Genomic DNA, 19,117 nt, shown 5'->3' with positions numbered 1-19,117 from the left:
TTGGTTCGATATTGTGATAATCACAGTGCCGCTTAATTTAAAACCATCTGGAAGTAGGCTAAATGGCTAGTCAAAAACTTTACATTAATTGTTACCTGTTGCTAATTTTTATAGCAAAGAAAATAGGCAGAAAAGTGCACAGGAGCCCAAATAAAGTGCAGGAAGGTGGACAGAATCCCTGGTCTGTGACCCTGTGTGACCATGATGTTTCCTAAAGAAGCAAGGTTGTCCATCCAGGTGCCTGGCCTCCTGCTGGGGGAGCAGAAACACAAGTTTTATCGCCCACATGACTTGGCAGCTCTGTCTTTATAGGTTAGGTCTCGGGGATCCTGCTTCTTTTGAGTTAAAGCAGTTTAGTTCCATCAGGCGTTTGGTATACTTACTAGGATGGCGAGCGGGCGCCATTGAGCTTAGGCTTTGTGCAAGTTTGTCCTTTTCTACACGCTGCAGGGAGCAGATCCCACCTGCAGTGACAACGAAGACCAGCCCGTTCAGAGCCTGGCGGTCACGAACAAGCACCATGAAGCGATCCCGGTTCTCGTGCAGAGGGGAGCGGACGTGGACCAGCAGTGGGGCCCGTGAGTGGAACACGAGGAAGGGAGAGTTGTGGGTGAGGCCGCAGCCAGCTGGTGCTCGGTGGGGCTCCTCCGAGCAGTCAGTTTGCAGGCCCTGTTCAACGTGAACCACTTAGGAACCACGTTGACCCATTTTGGCCTTAATGAGAGACGTAACTGCTTCTGTTTTCCAAATCTGGGTAAAACAAAGGTTTTTAAACAGACTACTGGATTGTCTAACTTTTAGTAGCTTTGATAAATGATGATCCATTTTGTTAACTCATGAATTTATTTATATTTGTGGGCCCGCAAATCCTTAGCCATTGGGTGTTAAGCAGTGTTTTCATCACGATGGGAAATGTACCCATGAAGTTACTGCAGAAAGAAAACCTTATCCGGTCGTCCGTGGATGCGAACAGCCCCGGGGGGAGGCGGTGCATGTGGGTTCACCACGTCATCTCCTGTTTCCACAGCTGGGAAGCGGGATGATGAGATCCCCAGTCACGCGGGATGGTTTTGTTCCTTTCCCACCCTTGACCCCACCCAGCCTTGTGAGTCCACTGTTCTCTTGCAAATTACTTTGGGGACCTGGGGTGGACAGTGTTTTGAGTCCAGGTCCTCGCCGTTAACTGCTTACATCCCGCTGACCATCTATTGAACTGGAAGTCATCTGGGGGAATCGCAGGTCAACCACTCTGCCGCCTGCACTGTTACTGAGGCAGCTGGCGGCCCCGGTCTGTGAACCATGCTGCCGAGGATGGCAAGGAGCACAGGGGACAAAAGTTAAATAGCTTTGCTTCTATTCTCCTCTTTCAAAATTTCCTCTAGCGTTTTTATTGAAAATCTCTCTCTCAATTTTTCTATGTGCGGTTTTTAAAGTTTCTGCCCAATAGGACTCCTGTGTCAGTAGACACGACCCCCTTTTTATCAGTAGTTTAATTTTATAGCAGAGTGTTTGGCCTGTGGGTGTACACACTCGAAGGCTGGAATTTACTTTCTCAAGTTCTCTTGGGGTTCACAGGCGTCATACCTTGTCAGCTTCGTCATTTACATTCCTACACTTACATTATCATTATTAATAGAAATAATGACACCTTGTTTTGTGTGAAGGTATACTTTATATTTGGATAATTCAGATAAGCATTTTTTAATAGCATTTACATATAATGCTTGTGGTTGATGCAAAAATCTCTTGAGGGGCTTCCCTGGTGGCGCAGTGGTTGAGAGTCCGCCTGCCGATGCAGGGGACACGGGTTTGTGCCCCGGTCCGGGAAGATCCCACATGCCGCGGAGCGGCTGGGCCCATGAGCTGTGGCTGCTGAGCCTGTGCGTCCGGAGCCTGTGCTCCACAACGGGAGAGGCCACAGCAGTGAGAGGCCCGTGTACCAAAAAAAAAAAGAAAAAAAAATCTCTTGAGCACATTTTGAATTGTAGCTTAAGTGGATGAGTCCTGGCTTTATGAAGAGTCCGGCTAACAGGATGAACCTAACTCTGGACGTGGAACAGGTGACCTGTCTCTCTTTGGTGTTCCTCAGTTTCCATTGTTGCTTCATTACCATTCTGTAAACTGACATCTATCCACATGTGATCTCCTTGCATTTCTGCTAAGTCTAACGCTGTGGTTATATGGTCTAGCTGAATGGTGTGTAATAGCCCTTTGTCACTCCCCCTGCATTTTCATGGTTACTGTTAGCAGAATATAGCTCACGTGGGGTCAGGGAGGGGCGGGTTCAGAAAGCAGATTTTTCCACTGAGAGCCAATGCTGCTGAGCGTGGCTTATATGTGTTAGTTCACAGTGTTTGGGCCTGGGTCCACCCGGCCTCTGCCCCACAGCTGGACCTCTGTAGACCCAGGAACATGACCTCAAGGCTCCACTGTCTACAGCTCTTCAGGGACAAGCCATCTGGCGATCTGACTTTCCTGTAAAAGAGGCTCCGTGACTTGTCCTTTGCAAACAAGGATTAACATCCTCTTCTCACCCTGAGCCTGTTTAGCTAATGGCTAGAGGCAGCCCAGGTGGTCTCCATACAGGTAACTTCTGTCCAGCAGCTTGGCCGGTAGCAGAAAGCCCCTCCCTAGGGTTTCTGGTTCCCATGTTTGTGTCTTTCTTACCAGAATAAACTCATACTCAGCAGAAAGGGGATGGCTGAGGAGAAATACACATCTTCCACCAAAGCTGACACCTCTTACCAGCAGACTTCAGAAACACGGATTCAGAAAGTCTTGCGAGGAGAGGGACACAGAGATGCTGTTTGCTTTTGGACAGTAGCTGCCCATCTTCACTGGCAGTTTCAAATATCCAGCCTCTGAGCTCTGCCCTAGCAGGCTAGTGAGGAAAATGCAACCATCAGTTTTCTTAGAGGTCCACCTGTGGAGATTTATTCTATTAGGTAATTCCGGATTTACAAAGAGAGAGTGTACCTTAATTCACCGTGATACTTAGATTGGAGAAAACAGTTTGAGTTGCTTGTGCATTAGTAGAAAAGTGTCTTTATGATACAAATTCACAGAGCACCACAGTGTACTTGCTGTGCCAATCACGTTCTGGAAGGTCTGCCGTGACAATGACAAGCTCCTCGGAGGAGGAGACTCCCAGCATGGGGTTCTGATGGCAGGACGCACTCTGTTTCGTGCCCTTGCCGTGTTGCAGTTAACTTGTTTGGGGAGCTAGGTACACAGCTAAGAGTTGGCAGAGTCATGATTCATCATCTTCCAAAACCAAACTGTGGTTACGCAGGCAACCACTAACCCAGAAAATCTAGCCATCAGAGATCCCTGCCCCCAGCCCCATTATTGAGTAAATAAAACACGCACTCTGCTCTCAGCCTGGGGAGAGTTGTGAAGCCAGAAGGTCTTGAGTCCACCTAGGAGATGCCGCAACCCTGTGAATATATCTGAGTTCAAATGGTAAATGTGTGATGAAGCCCCAGGAACTTGAGGGGCAGTGAAGCCTTATTTATGCCACTGGGGAGGCAGGAAAGATGAAAGATGAGGAGGAGATTGGTGTCTGGTGTGACTGAGACCTCCGTGGTCAGACCCCCGTAGCACACTGTGTACCCCTCCACCCTGAATTTACAGCCAGGTCCTCTGAGCTCCCCAAGAGAGGAACAAGCACCGTGTCACAGGTGACCGGGTGGCCCTGGCACATCTGGGGGCACCAGGCTGGCACGCACACATGTGCTGAGTAGATGAACAAATAATTCAAGTGACTTAGAGCCCAGGAGAGGTCATCTGAAAGACCTCGTGAGAAATGTACACTTTGAATATGACCACTTTGAATGTACACTTTGCATGTACACTTTGAATGTGCTAAAGGAGGGGAGAGTAGAGTCTTCTGTGGTGACAGGGGACAGTTTGGAGGCAGGAGAGAGCAAAATGTGGAGAAAATGAACGTATTCCTCTTGCTAGGTCTTCTCGTCTATAAAATGGGGATAACCGAACTCGGGTCATAGAGTTAGTGGAGGATGAGGTGAGATCATTTGTAGTGCCCGGAGCCTAATGATTGGACTTCAGTGGTGGCAGTCGTGAAGCTGTGATTATGAAAACAGAGGATCATCAGGATTTGAGTGGGAAGTATCAGCTGCACGATGATTGACATAGGATACGGGGATGGGTGAGTTGGCTCTGGGAGAAGAGCCACGTGGGGCTTAAATAACAGAAGCCCTGGGTGAAAGGTGTTACAACTGGATTTAAGTTCTAAGTTCTGTTTCTGTTAACAGATGTCACCGAGCCTTCCCAAGTCCAAGTTTTCACACTAAGGAAAGGGCATGTGTATTTTTTTAATGCACCAAACTCTAAGAAGATGAACTTGATCAACGCTTCTCATACTTTAATGTGTATGTAAATCAGCCAAGGACCTTGTGAAAATGCACATTTGGTGGGTCTGGGTGGGGCCGGGCCTGAGATCCAGCATCTCTAGCAAGCTCTCAGGAGATGCCAACGGTCCAGGTGCCACAGTCTGAGTAGCGAGGGTCCAGAGGCTGTTCTTACAAACACTGAGACATTAAGAATCCGCCCAGCATGGTTCGTGGTAAGGAGTGACCTCACAGAGCTGTTGGACACGGGACTCTCCCCGTGCCTGACTGCTCAGTTATGTTGATCTGATCAAACTAATAACAGTAATGTCACCACCAACAACAACAATATGAAGGGTGATCCCCAGATCTTAGTTGCTTGTAGGAGCTGTTTGTATCAAACCAAAGGCAGATCTTTGGAAAGTCATGGAAATTCTGTCATAAGGCACATGGCCTTGCCTCTTTCACTTCCTGCCTCTGGAGAAATATAAGGAGAGGCTAACCAGTCATACCACTCAGACTTACTTGGCACCAGGAGCCTTGGCCAGATAAGTTTGCTGAAATTACATGAATGATAAGATCTAAACTTAGACAAGGTCTAAGACCATTAGGGTGGTTGGACACTTAGAGTTCTGCCGCAACACAAAACCGGTGAAAGCACTAAGTTTCTCATTTACTTTGGAAAATGGAAAGCCTTCTCATTACCTGGTCAGTTCGGATTCTGGAGTCCGAATCAGGCAGAGGATTACCCTCCCACAGGTGGCTGCAGAGTTCATAGTTATGTTTTCCTGCAATTCATATGGGTTTCAATCTTGGAGGCCATAGTCCTTCCCTTAATTTGTTTGTCTATTCATTCTTTTCATTGATGTATTCATTTTACTAGTGGTTTCTGAGCACCTACTGTGTGCTGGTCAGCATCCTAGGTGATGGAGATACAGCAGTGATGAAGACATCACTTCCCTTCCCTCATGGAGCTTACAGTTTAGTGGAGGAGACAGACAATAAACAAGTAAGCAAATGAATGAGTAATTTCAGAGCATGGTAAGTGCTACAAAGAAAATAAAGCCAGGTAAGGGAATCGAGTGTGGTGTGGTCAGGAAAGGCCCCCACCCCCACCCCCCAGGACCAGAGACTCCCAGAATTAGTCTGGGACAGACTTGATTTAGGTACAGAGCAGTATGGGGAGGTTTAGTCACCAATTTCATCATTCATTTCTGGCCTAGTCGTACTGACGTTGCCTTATTTATGACTAGTCTGGCAGAAAGATTTCTTCAATTGTGTATGTTTATTGAAAACTATTCACACGCACCAAATCACTTTTTCATTGTATCGAAGTGAGACGTGGACATGATTGAAACATCAAATCCTGTGGCAGGGCCTGGCGGTCCTCTGCTGCCCTCACCTCTTCACCCCCAGTCCTTGTCTCCAAGGACGACTACATGTAAATGTCTTCAAGTTCTCCCGAGAGCCACCTATATCTCTGTCACTAAACAATACACTTAAACCGATCACTCCTAATTTAGCATGCTTAGACAGTATCTGCTGATTCTTGCTGTCATAGGTGATGATTTTGCTTGCTGACTGGACCTTCATGTTTTGATCATTCTGTTCCAGTTTTTGTTCTTTAGTAGTTACTGCTAAACTATAGATGATATGCCTCAACTGCTGTATTTCAGTCATCATCTTTCAATGATGTCAGTGGTGTCTCTTGATTCACCTGGATGTAAGTGCATATAAGTGTATGTTACTGCTCTCTACCTTTCCTTCCCCTTCCATCTCACAACTTCTCTTAGTATATGCTTACTTTTTACAACACTAATCACAGCTATATTTACTTGTGTTAACATAATGAAGACATCCATTCTTCACCCATAGGTTGACTGCAATAGTTGAAAAGCACGAAGAGCAATTGCATTATAATAGCTACATAAATATTGTTCATTGGTGTACTCTGATTACATTTTCTTGTTTGTAGGTTCAAGAAAACAACACTTAGGCCACTCAAAGTAAAATTTTCTTACCAGGAATGTCAAGTAGATCCTCCTTACACACCATAAATTATTCAAAATCAGGTCACATTTCATTTCCTTTCATAAACCATGAACAACTTATGTGTTTTTGTGTGTGACTTTGATTTTCCTGGACTTTCGGATTGCCTTGTTTTTTTCTAGTTTGAAAAAGAACATGCCTTCACCACATCCATAATCTTACCTGGTTTCTTACTTTTTCAGTGCTTTTTTTCTTAGAGACTTTCCTCTTGGAGTATACTTCCTACTCGGATTTTGCCTGACAGCCCTCTGGCCCTGCTGCACAGTGGTCATCATGGGATTTCTTTTCACTGGAATCCACCTATAGTTATTGTTCACATTTTTCTCTTTCTTGGTTTTGACCCTTGTCAGGCTAGAGTGTGGCCTTAGGTAACTTCTTCAGAGAGGGTATGTAGAAAAAAACTTTTGAGTCCTTGAATATCAAAAATGACTTTCGGGGGCTTCCCTGGTGGCGCAGTGGTTGAGAGTCCGCCTGCCGATGCAGGAGACATGGGTTCATGCCCCGGTCCGGGAAGATCCCACATGCCACAGAGCGGCTGGGCCCGTGAGCCATGGCCGCTGAGCCTGCGCATCCGGAGCCTGTGCTCCGCAACGGGAGAGGCCACGATAGTGAGAGGCCCGCGTACGGCAAAAAAAAAAAAAAAAAAAAAGATGACTTTCTTTTCTCTTCACTCTTGACTACTAATACCTTGATATTAATTTCTGTGTTCAAAATAATCAAGCCTTGCTCTCATGATTTCTAGCACCCAGCATAGCCCATGAAAATGCTACAGCAAATTCTTATTCATTTCTGACCTCTTTGTTCCTTCTGGAACCATTTATCCCTGAGGTTCTGAAATTTCATGGGGGTATTTTTTTGATGTGCTGTTGTTCATTCATCCACCTGGCCCTTTCAGTCTGAAAAGTCATGTGTTTCTTCAGCTCAGGGAAATTTTATCTCTTTGGTATTTTCTCCCCTCCGTTATTTCTGATTCTCTCTTTCTAGAATTCCTATTAGTTAGGTGGTGGACCACTTGCATTGACCCTCTCTGTCTGTCTTTTTAATTTTTTCCCCCATATTTTTCATTTCCCTTTTTCTCTCTGTTTTAAGAGATTTTCTTGACCTTCCTGCTGAATACTTTTTCTTTCAACAGTCATATTTTTACTTTCTAAGAGCTCCTTTTTGTTCTGATTGTTTCTTCTTCAAAGCCTTCTGTTTTTGTCTACTATTGTCTTCAGTCATTTTTAATTTCTTACACTTGTGTTTGATTTTTCTTTGATGCTACAGATTTTTCTCAGATGTGTGTGATCCTTTGTCATCCATCCATGTTTGAGAATGCGGAATGGGCTAGATGAGTGGGAATTCTGTGTGTATGACAGGAGCTTATCATCTGGGGTGGGGGTGGGGTGGGTTGTGGGTGTATGAAGCTGCTCTCAGGCTGGGACAAGTGGAAGGCTTCCCTCTGGGCATGGAAGTTGCCAGAGGCTCCGTTTATCTCCTTCAGAAAAGAGGCCGCCATCCTTTTTCTCTATTGGGATAAATGTATGGCTGCAGGTACATCTGCAGGTACAGGGGACAGGGTGGGGGTGTCAAGGAAAAGATCAGGGCCAGGAGAAGGCAGACCTCCAGTTGCTCATCTCATCTCTGTCTTCAGCCACAACTCCCACCTTCCATCACTTCTGCCACCTCTGGGCAGGAGCCTTTCATGAACTCTAGAATGCAGGTAGCACCCCATCCTCCACTGCAGCATCCACTGCTCACTCACTGGGCCAAAGCTGACCAGGCAAGGTAGAGACAGTCTGGCAGATCGTGAAATATGCTGTCTGACCTCTCGGGCCTGCCCTCTGGGTTCTAAGATTGGTGTTTATTTTCATATCACACAAGCCGAACTCACTAAAACCAAGGTCATTGTCCCTATACAAGAATAAGAGCCACAGCCCTGAAAGGTTATTATCATACAGACAGTGCCCAAAGGGTCAAGCCAAGGGTGAGACCGTGTCCAACGCGTTCCATGAACTCTTGCAGGAAATATACTAACATAGTATTTATTAGCATTTGCTAAATTGACTACAAACCATATCCTTGTGGGGTTTCTCACTTTAAAACATGAATATGTGTATAGATTTTCACTTTCTCTCTGATATCAGAGCTTACCCTCCAAATCCTCCAAGGAAAGGAGCAGAGAGGGCAGAGTCAAGAGATTTTCCTGGGTTAGTTAAATAGGTCGTGGGTGAAACCAAGGCCCCTTTGGTCACCTGCTCCTTCTCCACTTTCTCGAGGATGCAAACCAAGGATTTAGCCAGGGATTTTTTTCCCATCCAAACAGGCTCCAAAATGCAACTCTTCATGAAGCAGCTCTGCTTGGCCTGGCAGGAAGGGAGTGCATCACTACCTTACTGGGGTATGTTCCTTGGCCTCTGAGGGACACTGATGGCCACAGTGATCCCCCTGTTGGCCTGTGAGGATTTCAGAGGGTCCTGGTTCCTGAACAGCTGACCCAGTAATGGGGCCACCATCCCCCCATGGCTCCCAGGGCACTAAGGGCTTTTAAAAGCACAATGAAAACGTTGCCCCCCTAAACCCACTTGGCTGTGGGTCGTTGATGCAGTGGGAACCCACGGCCGGGATTGGCACTGGACGTGTGAGATCACAGTGCCCCTCAGGTCTCAGGGTAGAGCCGCCCTTGAGGGCTGGTCACGGTGGCCTCTTGGGGGAAGTTTGGGACAGGGGCCAGGAGCTCCCAGACTGGCCTCCAAGGCAGGGAAGGTTCGGAGACCTGAGTCCGTCCGCTCACCCCCAGTTCCTTCGCAGATGCAACGCAAGCCTTCAGAAGAAGAACGCAAGAGACCAGACGGCGTATGACCTGGCCCTGGAAACTGGGGATGACCCCGGCGTCTCGCTCTTTGCTGCTAAGCTCAGCCTGGATGACCATTAGCCCTGAGGGCCCCGCAGGCTTCCTTTAAAGAAACCATCCAGCTCTGGCTGTGCTTTGTTCTCTTCCTCCTGAAATGCGTATTTGAGGTTTGAAAACTGAGCTCGAGAGGCACTCATAAGCTTTTAAAAGTTATGTGACAGTATAAGCCCCCAACACCCCGTGAATATTTCCCCAAATGCCCTGGAGAGTGATGAATTTAGTGTATGCTTTCAGTGGTGTATTGCTGCTTGTCTTAGAATTTGCTCTTTAATTTTATTTCTCAGTAGATAAAATTACACACGGTTCTAAGCCAAAAGGTATAAAATGTGAAGTCTCCCTCTCGTCCCTGCCCCACAACCACCCACGTCCCCTCCACAGAGGCCGCCAGTGACATCCGTGTCTGTCGTGTCTTTCCAGAAGTAGTGTAGGATTATATAAGCAAATGTGCGTAGTATGTGTATGTGTTCATACAGAGTACACGTAAAATATAAGTAGAGGTAACACATATATTCTGTCCCCTTGTCTAAGACAAATGGTGGGAAACCACGTACTGTTCTGCATGTTGTTTGCTTAATCTATCTAGTAAGTGGTTTCAAATTAGTTAGTGCATAAAGATTGAGCTTATTAGAATTTTTCCTTATTAAGCTAAACTCATCAATATTCCTGTGGTTATGGCTTGTTCTTTGATTGACAAGTAAGCTTCGAATAAACCAATTGCAGGAATGTGTAATTTTGATTCATTTCTTTTTTTCAGATCGTCATTTCAATCTTTGGGTGCTAATGCTGCAGTAGGAGTCCCTAAATTGTTTCTGTTAACATTTGGAAACAGGATATTTGTTACTTTAGAATAAGTAACTCATGACAATAAGTAATAGACTCTGCTGGCACCACTGCCTACACTTTATTTCCCCAGGGTGGATGACTGTCTGCAGGGGGACAGGGGCAGAGTGGGACCCAAGCCCCAGTGGGGTTGGGCGGTGCTGACCCTGGCTTCCCAGGTAGACGCCTGGCCTGGCAGCCTGCAGAAGGGGAGGGAGTGGCTGCCAGGGTAACCAGTGTCCGGAGAGCCCCGCCGAGGACAGTCATCTGGTTTGGTGTCTGGGTGGTTTGCACAGTGTCTGCTTCATGTAGCCAGGACAACCTTTCCAGAATTCTCTTCCTTTAAGGTTGGGCTCAGGGTTGGCTGCAAGAGAAACTGCACAAGTTTCAAGATTCAGAAGATGGAAGGGATACGGCGGCCACCACCCCAGGAAGGTGGGTTAGGGCACCCGACACTGTGGCTCGCACCCCGTGGGCTCTGGAATTGACAGTGGGGGAGTAGGGTGTGCAGTTCTAGGCCATTTCCCCAGACCTCAGGGAGCAGGGAGGGCCCCAGGGACCTGCAGGTTCCGCCACAATCCCCTCGGGGCTCTTGGGCGAAGCTTTCATACCCTGAGTGCAGGAAACATTGCTCCCTGGGTTTTCTGCGCTTCTGGTGGAGGGTCCCACCCTCCCTACCCAGAGGCCCTCCCAGCACCGGCTGCCTGACATCTCACGCTGGGGCTCTGTTCTCTCACACAAACTGCCCTTGAATTTCACTCCTTCAGAATCAAACCTCATTTAAAAAGGGAACAGGTAGTTTAATAGTTAAGATGCAGGAACACAGTTTCAAATCCAGAAACTTTCTTGATGAAATCCTACAAGGTTACATAAAACATTATATAAACATTGAACTACATGTTTGGAAGAAAATTAAAATGAAACCCACGTTTTTAAGGCAGGACCTTTCTGGTTTCAAAAGTCATGTTTTTTCTTATCCTTTATAGACCTTTCTTTTTCTTTGCCTAATGACGGTGTATCAGGGCTTGACAAGGGAGCAGAACTGCTATAGTGATCAAAAGTCAGGGCTTTAATAAAGGAACCGGATGGTAGGCAGCCGGGAAGCGAGTGGGTCTGACCGTGGCCGACTCACTGCAGCTCAGCAGGGCCGCAGTGGGGAACAAAGGGCGGGTGTGATGTGGGGAGGGGTGGAGCCACGTGAGCCCTGGACGCGTCTCCCTCCCCCTTCCTCACCGTGGAGCCTGCTCTGGGCCGGGCTCTCCAGAAGCAGGTGCCGTGATGGTTTGGGACGGAGGGCATGAGTGTTTACTGGTGACTGACACCCGTGAGAGGAGGAGAAGGGGACTGGGCAGGGGGAGTGGCTGGTGGCCCCACAGCCCCGACAGAGCCTCCCGGGCTGTTTGAGTGGCCTCACAACATGGCGGCCGCTTGCCCTCGAGTGGGGGTCCCAGAGAGTAAGGCCGGGTCCTGTTGTTCTTCGTCACCTGCCTCAGGACCACCCACCATCATTTCCACGGCATCCTGCTGTGCTCAGCTCCACGTGGCACAAATACCAGGAGGTAAGGATCATGAGAGGCCATCTTGGAAGCTACTTTGGTGAGTGAATAAACAGAATGAATAAATGAGAGTGGGTTAGAGCGTTGTCTAGAGAATAAGGCGCTGTGCTTGTCAATAAGCTTCAGAAAACATTTTCCTTACTTTTCCATATGCGGCCACCTGAAACAGAAGTTTACTCTGTAGATAAATATAAAAAGCACACATGTATAAAATATGAAGAATTAGATGTTAGCTCTTTTATTCGCTATTTTTATTAGCTAGTTTAAGCGGACATCTTTACAACAAATATATCTGGATTTGACTCCTCACATTAAAATAAATTAAATTTAGTTTACCCGGCTCCCTGCTGCTGCTTCCATCTTTCTACCATCAGCGTTATCCTAGGATGGTAATGGGAAAACAATCACAGCGCCCACTGGGCTCCCCGGTGCCCTCAGGCCTCGGACAATTTCCTCCTCACCAGACAGGCAACCCCAGGCTTTTCTTCCATCCAAGCCCCACCACCCGCTATGTGCCCCGGCCCATGCCAGCTCACACTTTGGTGGCATCACACAAGGGGATGGGAGTTAACAAGGCGGGGGAAGGGAGAATTCACTCTCTCTGCCTGGCTCTTGAGTTGGGACCTCCGTCTCCTCCTGCCCTCAGACTGGGCCCAAACCAGTGCCCCTGGTTCTCCGGACTTTGGACTCAAACCAGAACTACATCACCAGCTTTCCTGAGTCTCGGCTGCAGATGACAGGCGGTGAGAATTCTCAGCCTTCGTGAGAGCACGAGCCAGTTCCGATAATAAATCTCTCTGTGTTTATCTGACTGGCTGTTTCTCTGGAGAACGCTGACCAATACACTTCTGTACTTTACTGTCCTTTTTTTCTTTGATATTCATCCCCGTATTCACTCTCTTTTTTCCCTTCAAACTGGGGGTACAAAGTGCTGAGGACCAGTCATGACAGGCAGCTCTATGATGACGCCCAGCGAGTCCCTCTCGTGGACACCGTGGGGTGCCCCTCCTGTCATTGGATGTTATGTGGCAAAGGTGACGTGAGTCTGTAATGTAATTAAAGCCATAATCAATTGATTTAAAGTTAATCAAACAGGAGGTGATCCTGGGTGGGCCTGACCTTATCAGTGGAGCCCTTTAAAAGAGTGGCTCAAGGTCAGAGACTCGAAACAGCCGAGTCCTCCTTTTGGTTCTGAAGAAGCACACTGCAGGCTGTGGGGACCCATGGGCGGCCGCCTGGAGCTCAAGGCCTCGGAGCTGAACTCGGCCACGAGCCTGCTGGGGTGGGAGCTGCAGGGGGCCTGTCTCCCCTCGGCCCTACTGCCCACAACACCTCTCCCCGCAGTGTCTCCGCCCGCCCAGGGAGGGGGGTTGGTGGCAGCTTTCGCTCCTCTGCAATGTCCACCTTCTTTCTTTTCCCTTTTCTGTGGCCTTTGGCTTTGGCGCTGCTGGGCTTTCAGGTCATTTTGCTCTGTTCTGACACTGCCCACCTAGGGCCACCCCAGTGCATCCCCCCTGGGTCCCCCCCGCGGCTGCTGTGTCCAGGATGCTCATACCCGCGGGCTGGGATGATGCTCTCTCTGGGCTCCCGACCCTGTCAGCCCACCTCCAGACCCTGCCCTTGCTCAGGCCTGGCCTCCCCTCCTCCCCTGGGCCCTCCATCCTCCTCCTTCCCATCCTGCCCACGTCCTGCCTTTCACCAGGCAGCCTCATCTGTCCTCGTGAGAAAACCAAACCCCCTTCCCGAGTTGGCCAGGGACTCCTGGACCAGGGGCTGAGGCCATCATGCAGGCTCTTCTCTGGTTCTGCTCCTGAGGTCCTACCTGGGCTCCAAAAATTTACCTGGCCCCTCAGCTCCGGGCCGGGCAGGACTGGCTGCCCTCCTGCCCCCCCACCACTGGCCCCAGCCGCATGTGCCTCTCCCATCAGCAGAGATGACGCATCCAGCTGGTACCTCCCGGGTCACAGGCCCGTCTCCCCGGAGACTAAACACCTGCGGGCGCAGAATCTTGGTGCCTCCTCCCAGTTGCTGGCACATGGCTGATGAGTCTGATCCACTTCACCTGCCGGCACTAATCAAGGTCGTTTTCAGATTCGCACGTCCTGCAAGCCGCATGGAGCCTGAACGGTAAGATGTTTGCCCGAGCTGTTTCCAGGAGCTTGGAATCAGCTGCGTCTGTGTGAGGTCAGCCAGTTAAGATGCGCCAGCGTCGTGGAGTGACCTTTAGAAGGTGCGGAGCCTGAAGCCTAGGGATACCTGCGCAGAATGATGATTATCACACCTTTTCCCAATCACCTCTCCCCACGCTCCCCATGCTTCAGACCGCCTTGCTGCTTGATTGGTTATGCCATAAAGACCCCAGCCCCGCGCCTTCGGGGAGGTGGATTTGAGATTTGTTCTCCCCTTTCCTCGCTCGGCTGCTTTGTGAATAAATCCTTTCTTTGCTGCAAACCCCGGCGTCTCGGCTTCTGCGTGTCTGGCAAACTGAACATGGTGAGGTAGGTTCTCAGCAAAGAGCTGTGGAGAAAATTCACTGTGGCCTTTGGGTTTGGGCAAAAGAATTTTGTAGCCAAACTGCAGGTTTTTCAGCAGGGGTATTCCGGCTGTGAGGTTTGAAAAACATGTTATTTTTTTTATCAGATAGTTCTAATATAACGTTGTAGATAAAAATAAAAGTACGTGTGTCAGTAGACTAGAAAATGTTTGGGTATCAACTGTTTTATAACCTAAAAAAAACCTTCAAACTATTTTAAATTTCAGATAATATCCTGGTTACGTGGGTTTATGTGTTGTTATAAAACGGGTAACGTTGCAGTATGTTTTGTCTCTTAGACACATTTATAATCAAGGTAGATATTTAGGCTTCATCAAATTCTGACAGACTAAATGATTTACTAATTCTCTTACTGAGATAATTTATTGTTTTTGCAAACCATTACATGCTTATTGTAAGAAATTAAAACAATGCAGAAAATTCAAATGAAGAGGGAAAAATTGTACCATCCAGAGAGTTTTCTAAACGTCTCTGTGGATAGACTTATGTAAATTTTTTTTTTTTTTTTTTTTGCGGTACACGGGCCTCTCACTGTTGTGGCCTCTCCCGTTGCGGAGCACAGGCTCCGGACGCACAGGCTCAGCAGCCATGGTTCACGGGCCCAGCTGCTCCGCGGCATGTGGGATCTTCCCGGACCGGGGCACGAACCCGCGTCCCCTACATCAGTAGGCGCACTCCCAACCACTGCGCCACCAGGGAAGCCCATGTAAATATTTTTGCACACTAATAATATTGAAATCGATTTCCTTGTTTAAAAAAATAATATCCTGACTTTTTGCTCCATATGCCAAGAAATATGTTACTTGTTGGGAAAGAATACCTGCTTCTCCTACTCTCCTTTTTTCTTAAATTCCTTAAGATCAGGAACAGCTTTTACAAGGGAAGTGAAATTATCCAATCAAAAGGTGTTTAAAGAGCATTTAGCGTGTGCCTGCCCTTTGGTGACTGTGACAGTGACAGCTTAGTCCGTGGGTCCCTCCACTTGTCAGGAAGGCAAGTTCCTCAAAGGGCACCAGCTTCGCTCTGTCTTCCTGTCTTCCCTCTGCTCCAGGATCCGTCCCCAGCCAATCCCTGTAGACTTGTCGCTCTGTGTAAACAGCAAGCAGAACCTGCAGGTGTGCAGGATGTGGGTTTACCCACCTCTGATCACAGTTGTGATCAAATGCAGCTGGTCACAACCAGCGAGAAGAGGAGAAGGCAGGTCCAAATCTCTCTTGTGATTTGAGAGAAATCAGAGGCTTCATTCCTTAGCTCTCTTATAATTTGTACTGATTCTCTGGTTTCCAGAAGCTGGGGAGCCACTATGTCTGTGGAGCTGTTTGCTTACTTATCCAAGCCCTGGAGGAGGAGGCTGAGGCTGGGCAAGCTGGTGATAGTGTAGCTGCAGCAAAACCAACATGCCACCAAGTGTCATTGAAATGAGGTTGGGGGTGGCTGGAGGAGGAGGCCTGTATGTGTCAGATTTACTAGAAACGGAAAAAGGAAATCTCTAACAAAGCATTAAATTATTACATGTTCCAAAACTATTTGTGCTAAGCCTCAGGGGTTTTTTGGTTTTGTTTTTTGTGGAATGACTATTGGAATTCCAGCTTTTCTCAGTGGTTGGCACAATTTTAATTATAGCAGGACAGATGCTAGCCTGGTCTGCATTTCTGTGCCTCTCCTTTTGATTTATACATTCACTCACACATTCTTAACTTTTTTAAAATTAATTTATTTATTTATTTTTGGCTGCATTGGGTCTTCGTTGCTGCACTTGGGCCCTCTCCAGTTGCTGTGAGCGGGGGGTTGCAGAGCACGGACTCTAGGCGCGCGGGCCTCAGCAGTTGTAGCACGCGGGCTCTAGAGCACAGGCTCAGTAGTCATGGCGCACGGGCTTAGTTGCTCCGCGGCATGTGGGATCTTCCCGGACCAGGGCTTGAACCCGCATCCCCTGCATTGGCAGGTGGATTCTTAACCACTGTGCCACCAGGGAAGCCCTCATTAAGTTTTCAAAGTAAATTTTTATAGAGCACATACCAAATGCAATGTGCCATATTAAGTTTTTTCAAACAGTTTCCTTGAGGATTTAGAGGTGTTCTGTGATAAAGAATGGAAAAAATCTTGATATTATGCTACAATGATGGGGGGGCGGTGGAGAAGCTGCCTGGATCAAGTTAGATGATCATTCTTTTTTTTTTTTTTTTTTTTGCGGTACGCGGGCCTCTCACTGTTGTAGTCTCTCCCGTTGCGGAGCACAGGCTCCGGACGCACAGGCTCAGCGGCCATGGCTCACGGGCCCAGCCGCTCCGCGGCATGTGGGATCTTCCCGGACCTGGGCACGAACCCATGTCCCCTGCATCGGCAGACGGACTCTCAACCACTGCGCCACCAGGGAAGCCCCTAGGTGATCATTCTGATAAGCTTTTTCTCTGAAAACTGTTCATCTGAGGTGCCCAAAGTTACATAAGGATATTGGGTAGAAAACATGTTTAAGGTTTTCACAATTGAGATCCTTAAACCGTCTGTAACTTAGAATGTTTTTACTTAAAACAGTGTTTAAGTAACCAGTCCCCTGGTTTCCAGGGGACTGTGCCCGTGGTGTTCCAGAACCTCCTGTCTGCTTTAACAATACACCAAGAAGTTGCTGCATCCTGAGTCCACATGGCAGGGACACCAGGACCACAAACTCACCAGTCATGGCTTCTGTGGATGGTGGGACTCTCTCTGGCCTGATCCAGTAACGGTGAAGTCCCTGCCTGGAGCTGGGACCCCAGCTTCAGGCATCCTGGCCCTGGGCCATGGAGGTACATCTCTGGTTGGAGTGTGTCCCAAACACCATTTTTCATTTTTCTTTGATTTACTTCTGCAGGGGGTCCCAAGAACTCACTCCAGTTGCTTTTTTCCCCTTGTCTGTTTACAAAAATGCTCCAGTCCCAGGTTCCTGCTCCTCCTTGACCAACTACAAAATTGAAAAGACTTAGTTTCTCCCAGCACTCCAGTCAGTCAGCTGCATTCCCAGCAACTTCAGGGGGCTTCCTTTACATCAAAGACACGGACCGGGGGCTTCCCTGGTGGCGCAGTGGTTGAGAGTCCACCTGCCGATGCAGGGGACACGAGTTCGTGCCCCGGTCCGGGAAGATCCCACGTGCCACGGAGTGGCTGGGCCCGTGAGCCATGGCCGCTGAGCCTGCACGTCCGGAGCCTGTGCTCCGCAACGGGAGAGGCCACAACAGTGAGAGGCTCGCGTATCGCAAAAAAAAAAAAAAAAAAAAGACACGGACCGGAAGACTCCGTAGTCGGCTCCTCCCTCCTCCATTTGATCCTGCAGTGACGGACAGAAGGGCACAGATGCTTTCAGGCTCGAATTGTACAGAGAGCTGGACCATCTCCTGCCTTTCCAGGGAAGAACTGGACGCCACAAACTGCTGGTGGTTTTGTCCCAGGAAGTGGGTAGGGGGCTCAGGAGAACAGAGCTGGGCCCGGGGAGCAGCTGTGGGCTCCCCGCAAAGGCAGCCCTGTCACCCTCTTGCTGCCCCCCTTCTGTTGAGGACCCTTTCCTGGGTGAGTCGGGAGCGGGCACTGCATGTGGTGGGGATCCAAGCCTGGGGGCGGCGCAGGGCTCTTGTTGCCCTTTGGTTGGCCAGACCAGCATGTATCTGTAGCGAAAGCTCTTAAATACGTGGATCATCTGATGACAGAGGAACTTACACATTTCTTAAAACAGGCTTTTTCTGGGTTTGGGCCAAGTTTTTTATTAGAATGCAAATCCAGTCTAACATGGTTCCGTTCGGATAGGACCTAAGAAACATCTGCATGGAATTTGCTGAATATTTTGGACCTGCTTTGCCGCCTTCTCCCCTAAAATTCCCTCCTCATCTCTTACATCAACTCTTCCCCCCCGCCCTTACCTTCATCTCTCTGTTTACCCTTCCTGTCTCCTCCCTCCCCGCCCCCCTTAACCTTCTCCCCTCCCACTCCCCTCCCCCATCCTCCTACCCACCCCCTCCTTCCCCTCCTCACCTGTATTTCTAAGTGTTACCCACCCCACCATCTCTTCCTCACCCTCTTGTTTCCCAGAGGCGGTATTTTGTATTTACCTTAATAGACTCATTGCTTTAATTTGTTCATTTCTCCTCAGTGAAGACTCATGTCAGTGTTTTACGGGGAGACCCCCTTGTTTATTTAGGGAATATGAATTTGAACTGGGACACTCACCTCACGTGAATATAAACTCTGTAAGTTTTCACATATGCAAAACATATGTAAATTTTCACACAATACAGGAATCTAGCTACTGAAAACTGTCAATGTGTACAGTGTCTAGAAGTTCATTCCTGGAATTCTCACTAATCTCCCATTCTTTCCCCAAAGGAACAACTGGAAAGTTTTTAATTCTCTTAAACCGCATGGACATAATCAAATATGTGTGTATACCTGGCTGCCACACGTGATGTCATGCTCACTTACATGTACTATTGTTGATGCTCTTCAGTGGCTGGTGGGCCTTTGTGGGTGGTCAGTATTAGTAAGTGACTGACTGGCAGGATTGGTACATACAGGTTCATAGTGATGCTGGGCCTGTGTCAGGGGCTTGTCAGCTCCCAGGCTTTGCTCTAAGGAGCACAGATATGGAGCAGGCAGGGAGGTGGTTCTTCCCCATTCCAGACTGCTGAGTAGGTGAAGGAATTTAACTCACTTCCTCCAGGGCAAAGCTGACTTCCTTACTCTCATCCTACCCACGTGGTTGGAGATGGCCCAGAGTGCCCTGTGCTTGAGCTCTATGCCTCTGACATCCTTACATCCATACTAGACTTTGTTTTTTAAAGTATTCTATTTCTTTACTTGTTTAGATTTTCTGTTTCTTCTTGAATCAATTTCTGTAGTTCATCGTTTTCTACGAATTTGAACATTGAGT

At 48.2% G+C, this 19,117-nt stretch overlaps 1 protein-coding gene across 1 annotated transcript in view; it reads left to right on the top strand.

Annotated features, from left to right (window-relative positions):
- The window catches only part of DZANK1 (double zinc ribbon and ankyrin repeat domains 1), a 71,673-nt gene extending 61,719 nt beyond the window's left edge, over positions 1-9,954 (top strand). Inside the window, exons 18-20 of the mRNA XM_081255956.1 lie at positions 451-578; positions 8,704-8,778; positions 9,189-9,954. Coding sequence (XP_081112082.1) covers positions 451-578; positions 8,704-8,778; positions 9,189-9,312 — 327 coding nt within the window. The 3' untranslated portion in view covers positions 9,313-9,954. The remainder of the gene's footprint in view (positions 1-450; positions 579-8,703; positions 8,779-9,188) is intronic.
- Positions 9,955-19,117: the final 9,163 nt, after the last annotated feature.

This window comes from Mesoplodon bidens, assembly GCF_964165515.1.
Source record: "Mesoplodon bidens genome assembly, chromosome: 15".
NCBI classification, from domain to species: Eukaryota; Metazoa; Chordata; class Mammalia; order Artiodactyla; family Ziphiidae; genus Mesoplodon; species Mesoplodon bidens.
The sequence above is the reverse complement of the archived record's forward strand: the minus strand, read 5'-3'. Positions and strand labels throughout refer to the sequence as shown.